Source organism: Capra hircus, chromosome 23 (assembly GCF_001704415.2).
Source record: "Capra hircus breed San Clemente chromosome 23, ASM170441v1, whole genome shotgun sequence".
Lineage (NCBI taxonomy): Eukaryota > Metazoa > Chordata > Mammalia > Artiodactyla > Bovidae > Capra > Capra hircus.
Genome location: NC_030830.1, coordinates 15,023,434 through 15,033,653, shown reverse-complemented (window position 1 = coordinate 15,033,653; position 10,220 = coordinate 15,023,434). Strand labels below are relative to the sequence as shown.

The 10,220-nt window shown below is 51.8% G+C and overlaps 1 protein-coding gene across 1 annotated transcript; it reads right to left on the bottom strand.

Annotated features, from left to right (window-relative positions):
• On the bottom strand, positions 1,195-9,118 carry LOC102174613 (serpin B6). The gene is made up of 6 exons (XM_005696912.3): positions 8,946-9,118; positions 8,631-8,780; positions 4,533-4,650; positions 3,432-3,574; positions 1,889-2,044; positions 1,195-1,702 (listed from the first exon to the last, which is right to left on the bottom strand). The coding sequence occupies exons 1-6, from the start codon at positions 9,108-9,110 to the stop codon at positions 1,298-1,300; spliced, it is 1,137 nt and encodes a 378-aa protein (XP_005696969.2). The 5' UTR covers positions 9,111-9,118; the 3' UTR covers positions 1,195-1,297.

Here is a 10,220-nt window from a genome sequence, read left to right as displayed (position 1 = left end):
GTTTTGCTCTGCTCATAACAGTAGTTTGTAGACGTGTGACCGTGTGTTTAGCTTCTGTCTTTCGTGTTGTCCATTCGCTCAGTCGCATCCGACTCTTTGTGACCCTATGGACTGCAGCCCGCCAGGCCGCCCTGTCCTTCACACACTCCCGGAGTTCATCCAAACCCAAGTCCATTGAGTCGGTGATGCCACCCAACCATCTCATCCTCTGTCATCCCCTTCTTCTCCCGCCTTCAATCTTTCCCAGCATGAGGGTCTTTTCAAATGAGTCAGCTCTTTGCATCAGGTGGCGAAAGTTGGAGCTTCAGCTTCACCATCAGTCCTTCCAATGAATATTCAGGTCTGATATCCTTTAGAATGAAACCTTAGCCACCTCTTTTTCTCCAGAACCAGCGGCACAATGGAAAGTCACCCGGCGTGCTTCCATGACTTGGTCAGAACCGCCCCCATTTCGTGAACAGGGCCTGTCTGCTCATCTCTGACCCCGGGGGCAACTGAACATGCTCAGGGAGTGTGGACGGTCAAGCACTTGAACAGGCCTCTGACCACAGACCCTCCAATGCAGACACAGTGGCTCGGGGATGGACTTCTCCCGGTCTGGGTCCACGGCCCTCCCCTGTTCTGCTGGTTTCTGGAGGGCTCACGTTCGGGGGTCTCTGAGGCCCGCTCCCCCTCCCTGTGGCTGCCATAGCCTCTGCTTCTCTCTGGTCTCAGGAGCAGGGCCACTGAGCAGAGGAGACAGGGAAGCCCCGCTCATCCTTCCAGGCCCGGAGCAGACAGCGCTCTCCCCGAGGGCCTGGACGGGGCGGGTGGAGGGAGGACCCAGAGAGAAGGAGCCAGTGCTCGCCACCAGCAGGACCACCGAGCGCCCGCCTCCAATGGCAGCTACAGTTCCGAGAAGGCACGGGACACAAAAAGACACACACACACAGACACACACACACACAAACACAGACACACAGAGACACACACACACACAGAGACATACAAACACAGACCCACACACACACACAGACACACACACAGACATACACACACAGAGACACACACACACAGACACACACACACAGACACAAACAGACCAAGACACACCCAGACCCACCCCCCCGCACACACACAGACCCACAGACCCACACACACACAGTCCCACACACAGAGACACACACACACAGACACACACACAGGTGGTCTCGTTCAGCCCTTTATTTGTGGACCTTCACCAAGGTCACATGGGGTTTCAGCTCTTCGCAGAGATCGGGGAGAGCAGAGAGGAGCACCAGGGGGCCCCCACACCTCGTCACGGCGAGCAGAAGCGGCCGCAGAACAGGATGGCCCCGGTCTTGCCGTGCTGGATGAAGAAGAGGAAGGGGCGGTCGGCACAGAACCGGGGCAGGATCCTCAGGATTCTCGGGGTGATCCTGGCCACTGTGGCAGCCGCAGCTACTGTGCCCTCCTCAGTGACCTCCACGAAGGACTTGTGCACTATCTTGGACAGGTGCAAGTCTTGCTGGCACGACATCCCGCTGAAGTCGGCCTGGGCCGCCTCAAATGCGTCTGTCATGCCCAGGTCTCGGAGGACGCCTTCCATATCGTAACTCTCCTCCAGCGAGAAACGGGGCAGGAACACCTCCACCTCATCCTCGTCCATCGTATCTGGCTTCGTCCAAGTGACGAATTTCTCGTAGGTCAGGGCCTTTTCCACCTGGAGGAGAAGGTAGAAGATCTCAGGGTCTGCAGCAGCGCTGCCCTGGGGACTTTCTGCTGTGACCCACACGCTGCGCCCGTTGGCCCGGGGCGGCCTGCCGACTGCACACGAGTTCCCGGAGCCCATTGCCCAGCAGGGATCCCAACGAGAACCCAGGCCTCGGGGCCATGGCTGCCTGGCTACCGTGTTCAAGTCCGTGCTTTCACTGGGCAGCAGGATGACCATGTTCAGCTCTTGGCCAACATAGGGAAGCACCAGAATCTGGGTGCTTATTTCTTCAATGTAGGTCATTTTAAAGGTGGACTTCTTGAACATCATCTGCACAGGTTTCTCCACGTTCTATAAAGGAAATGGATAAACGTTAACTGAAACAAGACCCGTGGACACGCGGGACGAGTCATCAGAGCCGGCCCCCTGCGCCCACACACTCTGTCTTGTCTCCAGACCACCCCACCCCCAGCTCCGCCTCGTCAGCTCATCTGCACGGCTCCAGCTCCCACCCCTGGTTCCCAGCGCTCAGGCCTCAGGCTGCTGTTCTCCTGCTGACCCAGGAGGGCTCCGTTGGACGTTCCCGGCAGGACCTCGCCCCCGGCGCCTACCTGCCTGACATCCTCATCCGGACACAAAGGAGCCTCCAGCTCGGCTCGCACACTGGCGGCTCGTGTCCCCTCCACCTGCTCCATCTGAACGTTCCCACCTCTGCTCATGGCGACACCACTCATCCCGCCGTCAAACCCTGCCGTGTCCTGGGCGCCTGGCTTCCCGCCCACAGCTACCGTGAACAACCATGTGGGCTCTGGTTTTAAAGACAACAGGGCTTCCTGGTGGCTCAGGGGTAAATAATCTGCCTTCCAATGCTGGAGACACAGGCTCCAGCCCTGGTCTGGGAAGACCCCACAGCCCAGGGGCTTCTAAGCCCGGGCCACAGCTACTGAGCCTGGGCTGAGAGCCCGGGAGCCGCAGCTCCTGCGGTCACGGGCCCAGAGCCCGAGCTCCACACCAGGAGAAGCACCAGCAGGAGAAGCCCGAGCCCCGAGCCCAGAGGACCTCCGCCAGGGCAGCAGCAGGAAAGGCTGAGCGGCAAGGAGCCCCGCACAGCCGAGTAAATAGATACAAGGATCAGAAAACCACAAGGCAATCTCACTTGTGCTTCCTACCCCCGCCACTCTCAGCCCAGCCACCATCCTCAGGAAAACTTCCAAGTAACCTCCCGGGTCCTGCACACGGGCCCGAGGGGCTGTGGGGCATCAGAGCCACTGTGAGGGGCCACGGCTCTGTGAGAGTCAGAGGAGGGACACAGGAACCAGGAACCCGGGCCGTGGAGACCGCTAGGGAGGCTCCTGGACGCCCTGCATAGAAAGGTGTCTGTGTAGGTAGCTCCTGACGGGAGGGGTCAGACGGTAGGATCCAGGCCCATGAGCGTCACAGCCACAGTCTGGAATTTGAACTGGATCTTGGGGGTTCTAGCAGGCCCAGAGACCTGCGAGCTGCCCCGTGGGATGTGCTATACAAGACGGAACACCCACCGCACGGACCGCCCCTGATGATACCTCAGAGGAGGAGCAGGGGGAGAGGAAACCAGGGTTTGCCCGGATCCACATCTGGGCCGCCAAGGCCACAAGAGGCTCAAGTTCCTTGAGGTCAGCCTTCTCGCCTGTTCTGAAAATGAAGGGGACCCCAGGGACCAATTCTAAGAACCTTCGCTTTATGAAACATTCTTGCTCACCTTGCTGACTTTGAATGGCCTTTCCCTGGTGTTTTCTTTGTTAAACTGTTTATCCCAGTTTCCTTTGAAGTAGATGGCATTCACGAGAACCAGACGTGTCATGGGGTTAACCGAATTTGCAGAGAGCAAGTCTCTAATTTTATCTGCAAAGAAGATTTAAAGGACCAGTTAGCTAACAGGGTTTCCTGGTGGAGGTGCTGGGCACAGTAATTCCTGGCGCATCCCCTGGAGGAGTCAGTGCCCAGACCAGAGGGTTCACTGTCCCCCAGACAACCACATGCAGAGAGTTGTCTGTTTACTCGATAAGTTGGGTCGCATTCTTTGTGACCCCGTGGACTGTAGCCCACCAGGCTCCTGCGTCCATGGGGTTCCCCAGGCAAGAATATGGGAGCAGGTTGCCATATCCTTCTCCAGGGGATCTTTCTGACCCAGGGATCCAACCCGTCTCTCTTGCATTGGCAGGTGGATTCTTTGCCATCTGAGCCACCAGGGAGACCCATGCAGGGAGCCTGGCCCCTAAAGCAAAATCAGGGACAAAAACCTTCAAGTCTCTGCTCAGAAAAATACCATGAGTTGCATAAAACACATAAAATGAACAAATAATAAAGGCAGAATTATTCATAGGGACAGAAAAAGGAATGTCCGGTCTACAGCCTGAGGGGACCCTCCTGAAGGGGAGAGGTCGGAGCCAGTGTGGACAGCACGGAAACGAAGAAGCGCAGGTGGCCCAGGGCCTGACCGTGTGTCCTGCAGTGACGCTCAGCGACCCGCAGAGCACGCACTCTGCTGGACAGGCAGGGAGGTGGCACCGCATCCAGAGTCTTCCTTCCACCCTTTGTGAAAAGGCAGACTATAGGAACATTAACCGCAACAGCCAAAAGTCAAGGTGTGATTGCTCTGGAAGAGGTGCACCGAATATTGATGAGGAGGGGAAAGCTGGAGAAATTGGTTGCTGATTAAATTTCAGAAGTGGATTTGAAAGTTCCAGGTCTTTAGAGAAAAAAGCCATTTTTGTTTACATTCGATGGTCTTGAGAAGGAACTGATGGAAAATAAGACCGATTCAAATATTGTGCAAACAGAAGTAGTGACACGTCCTCACCTTCTGTCTTTTCAGCTACCCAGGTGTTTATGTGCTTCCTGGACTCCTCCGAAGCGCTGACAAAGTCCAGCTCTTCCATCTCTGCTTGGTAGAACACGCGGCAGGCATCTTTGAAACACTAGGAGAGATGGAATGACAGAATCACATGGCTACAGAAAGAGACAACGCCAACAGCTGACTTCTTCACCACGCATAACCTCGACACAGATCATTTGAAGGTTACTTGTGTAATGGACAAACGAATGTGCACAATTAACCTTCAATCCGTGTCTCAGTTTTCAGCTACACTGAATAAATAACTGAGTAAAGCACAGGCTTCCCAGGTGGCACGGTGGAAAGAATACGCCTGCCAATGTTGGAGACGAGGGTTTGATCTCTTTGTGGGAAGATCACCTGGAGACGAAAATGGTAACCCACTCCAGTATCCTTGCCTGGACAATCTCAAGGACAGAGGAGCCTGGTGGGCTACAGTCCATGGGGTCGCAAAGAGTCAGACACAACTGAGCGACTAAGCAACAACAACACAGCCATTCAGGGCAACGTGGCAACACTGCCGCCAGCACGCGTTCCGGGCTTCCCTCCTGTGTGACCCTGGAAAGGTCGCTGCGTCTCTCTGGCTTCCTTGCATCCTGGAGGTAGCTACGTCTCAGAGGTGCTCTGAGGACCGGGGGAATTGGCTCTGTCCGATGTCACGTGGCTGAGTTCTCCCCACACCTTGGACCCTGCATCTTGTGGTCCGGGAGCCTCATTTCATAGAACCCTCACGTCGTTCAGGCTCTGCCAACCTACTGCTCCACTCTTAATCGCGGCTTTTGAAAAGATGTCAGCGTCTCACTCTAAGAAAATAGTCTGGAAGCAAAGTGGTCACCTCCAAGTCGATACCCCATCATACCCTGGGTGTTTTCAACAGCTTTTAAACACATCTGAAAACAAGTGCCTGCTTCTTTAATTACTATTTAGTAAGTAATGACCAGTCAAAAAAAAACTAAAGGAATATCTAATTATACACTGTGATTGGTATTGGATCCTTGGAACAGTCGATCACTATGAAATAACTGACAAATATTTCTCATCTTTTGATTTTATATTCCATATCAAAATAACGTTTTAAATATCAATGCTTTTCTTGGGGCTTCCTAAGATGGCAGAGGGATAGGATGAGGAGACCACTTTGTCCCCCACAAATTCATCAGAAGAACAATGAGTGCTCGCTCGGCAGCACAGAGACTAAAGTCAGACCCGTACAGAGAGGGTCGCGCGGCCCCTGTGCAAGGAGGACGCGCAAACTCAAGAGGCGCTCCGTACTTTACCCAAAGCAATCTACAGATTCAGTGCAGTCCAATCAAGCTACCAACGGTATTTTTCACAAAGCTATGACAAATAATTTCACAATTTCTATGGAAATACAAAACACCTCGCATAGTCAAAGCAATCTTGAGAAAGAAGAATGGGACTGGAGGAATCAACCTGCCTGACTTCAGGCTCTACTACAAAGCCACAGTCATCAAGACAGTATGGTACTGGCACAAAGACAGAAATATAGATCAATGGAACAAAATAGAAAGCTCAGGGATAAATCCACACACCTACGGACACCTCATAAAGGAGGCAAGAATATATAGTGGAGAAAGGACAATGTCTTTAACAAGTGGTGCTGGGAAAACTGGTCAACCGCTTGTAAAAGAATGAAACTAGAACACTTTCTAACACCATACAGAAATATAAACTCAAAATGGATTAAAGATCTAAACGTAAGACCAGAAACTATAAAACTCCTAGAGGAGAATATAGGCAACACTCTCTGACATAAATCACAGCAGGATCCTCTATGACCCACCTCCCAGAATTTGGAAATAAAAGAAAAAATAAACAAATGGGACCTAATTAGAATGAAAAGCTTCTGCACAATAAAGGAAACTCTAAGCAAGGTGAAAAGACAGCCTTCAGAACGGGAGAAAATAACAGCAAATGAAGCAACTGACAAACAACTAACCTCAAAAATATACAAGCAGCTCCTGCAGCTCAATTCCAGAAAAATAAACGACCCGATCAGAACACGGGCCAAAGAACTAAATAGACATTTCTCCAAAGAAGACATACAGATGGCTAACAAACACATGAACAGATGCTCAACATCACTCATTATCAGAGAAATGCAAACCAAAACCACAGTGAGGACCATCTCAGGCCCATCAGAATGGCTGCGATCCAAAAGTCCACAAGCAATAAATGCTGGAGAGGGTGGGGAGAAAAGGGAACCCTCTTACACTGTTGGTGGGAATGCAAACTAGTACAGCCACTATGGAGAACAGTGTGGAGATTCCTTAAAAAACTGGAAATAGAACTGCCATACGACCCAGCAATCTCACTGCTGGGCGTACACACCAAGGAAACCAGAATTGAAAGAGACACGTGTTCCCCAATGTTCCTCGCAGCACTGTTTATAATAGCCAGGACATGGAAGCAACCTAGCTGTCCATCAGCAGATGAATGGGTAAGAAAGCTGTGGTACATATACACAATAGAGTATTACTCAGCCATTAAAAAGAATACATTTGAATCAGTTCTAATGAGGGGGATGAAACTGAGCCTATTATACAGAGTGAAGTAAGCCAGAAAGAAAAACACCGATACAGTATACTAACACATATATATGGAATTTATAAAGATGGTAATGATAACCCTGTATGGGAGACAGCAAAAGAGACACAGATGTACAGAACAGATTTTTGGACTCTGTGGGAGAGGGCGAGGGTGGGATGATTTGGGAGAATGGCCTTGGCTCATGGATAATATCATATATGAAACGAATCACCAGTCCAGGTTCAATGCATGACACGGGATGCTCGGGGCTGGGGCACTGGAATGATGAGAGGGATGGTGTGGGGAGGGTGGAGGGAGGGGGTTCTGGATGGGGAACACATGCACACCCGGGGCAGATTCATAGCCATGTATGGCAAAACCAGTACAATATTGTAAGTAATTAGCCTCCAATTAAAATAAATAAATAAATATCAATCCTTGTCTTCAAATTTCCACCAGAAAAGAAAGAAGTTAAGGAAAATTAGCCAATTCATTGTGTTTATTGGAAATTTTGCTTTTCTGTATATCTAAGTCTTATACAAAGAAGACAATAAATTAGCATGTAGCTAAGACTGATCAAAACAAGTAAACCAAGTTGTAAAAAAATTCACACCAAACTGTACAAACCCACAAATATTTGACCTCATGCTGGCTACGGTCACTTTACACCACCTGTTTTAAAACAGTTAATTTAGAGGCTGAAACAAGTATGAAAAACAATGAAAAAAGTCATGTAACAGAATAGGATCTCTATCCTAAACATACAAAGAGCTAATTAAAAAAAAAAAAAGACATAAAACCTAAAAGAAAAACTACACAAAGGACACATAAATAGGCAATTTTCAGAAAAGATGCGAATGTTTGATCCACATGCAAAGCTGCTCAGTCTCATGAACAACCAGAATGTTAAAGGCTCAGGCCTGGAGCGCTGAGCAGAGGGTGGACTGCCCACCCGCTACCCTTCCTGAGGACGATGGGAAGGGCTGTAGCCATCGGGGCGGGAATGGGGCAGAATTCACTGAGATCTGAGAGCCTCCCTCTGTCGCTTCCTTCTAAAGTCCATCTGAGTAGGACGCACACGCAGGACAGAACCACACACACGGTCCCTGCCGGCTCGGCCGGGGCTGGGCCCCACATCACGCCCCCCCAGGGGCCGGCGGCTGCGTCTCACGATACACGGAAGACTCCAACGTGTGAAAAACAACATCAGAAATGTTCGATTCGATCACTCCCCTGTTTGGGCCAGCTCACCTGCAAGTGTGGTGTGGTCTGTGTTAGTTCTCTGACAATCATCTCATCGAAGCTTCAGGAACACGTGAACAGGCCTGTTACAGGGCTCCTCTTACAGGTGATGACCAAACGGTTCCAGGAAGCATGAGGTCGTGACTGGGGTCCCACACCCTGCCCACCGTGTGGGTCTCAGCCCACAAGGCCTCTCTGCACCACAAGGCCTGCCTCCCGTCTCCACACAACCTCGGTCTCTACCTGCTTCGGGCAATCGAGAGTGTGACTTACCGAGAGGAAATCGTAAGTCTTCTCTCCAAAAAGCCGGTTGGCCGTTCTGAGTAAGTACTGTGTGTCCATCCTATTAACTTCACTGAGAAGGTTCTGGAAATCCTGGTGGACATTTTCACCTCCCCCACTGCTCTTATTTAGAGAAAGCGTCTAAAAAAAAGAAACAGATAAAAACCCACAACTGCAGTACACCCTGACTACAGGAGAGCGAGGCCTATCTGTCAGCACGGCCTGTGGGATTCGAATCACAGACAGCAGCTCATGGGCCAAAGAAAGAGCGTTGGCTGCCACCCAGAACCGGCTTCCCGAACGTACCTGGCACATCTGGGCTGCGGTGTTGCCCCTGGCCCCCATGAGGACCATGGCCAGGGCAGAGGAGAGGCTTAGGGGCGAGATAAACACATTTTTCGAGTTGTCCTCACCCAGCTTTTTCAGAAGGGTCAAGGCAAAGGTGCCGTTTGATGCTGACAGCTCATCCATGGTGGCGAGGCTGAAAGGATGTTTTTAAAATCAGTGTGACACAAATTCAGGCCACAGGTCGATCGCGTCTCACTCTGCTCTTAACTGTTGTTAGCACTGACGCTCTGCTTCGATGGGCAAACAGGTACACCCACAAAACTCGGTTTCCTCAGGGCCTCAGACCCCCCTGTGGGCTTCTGACATGTGAACACGGCTGAGAGACAACGCTGATACAGAGAGGGCGCTGGGACACGATCTGGGAGGGTTGGGAAGGTACTGTTGGCTTTTGCTCCCATTTCTAGACTGTTCGCTGTGTTTGGGCCTCTAGGTACGATTTTATAACAAGAATCATCAAAATGATCAATCCAAACACACAGTCACACAAGTTGAACGTTATGTAAAGAGAGAGAAAGGCCCCGCTTAGCGTAAGCTGGAGCCTTGAGATAAAGGAGAAGCAAATCCCGTCCAAAGAAGCATGAGAGCCTCGACGACAAGCTCCCTGACGCCAAGGCCTCCTCCTCTGGGAGCTCCACCTGTGCCAAAGCCCGAATCCAGGGCCTCTTGCTGAGCTCCTGCGGCCCCAGGCCCAGGCCCTGTCACCCCGCTCAGGTCAAGGGCTTGGGACGCATCCACGTCCACCTCCAGGGCCCGGCCTCGGAGGTGAACAGCCCCGACAAGGGAGGCGTTTGGTCCAGAACAGGATACTGTGGGGACGGGCGGGGGTGTGTGAGGGTTCAGGGCCTCTCTGCCAGGTGTGAGGGATGACAGCTGAGAGATCCCCAGTTCCTCAACAGAAAGCAGCATCAGTCCTAGATACCGACCTGGGAGAAACAAGCAGGTGAGCCCGAGGACAGGGCCCGAAGCCGCAGGGCGTGCAGGCTGGCAGCCCCGCTCCGGGCCCTGCGTCAGCTCCCTGATTTCTGCTCCCTGCATGAGGACGGGGACGCACCAGGTCATCTGTGCTCCTGATGGGTGCAGGGCAGCTCACCCCAGAACACTCCACTGCAGCACACTGATTGCTCTGAAGTAAAGCGACTTGAGAAACAGCTGGTGCAGAAAGCATACGCTGCCCTTCTTCTGTTCCCCCTGGAGCTGAAAATACATCTCCCCGTGGAAATACCCTCCTGTACC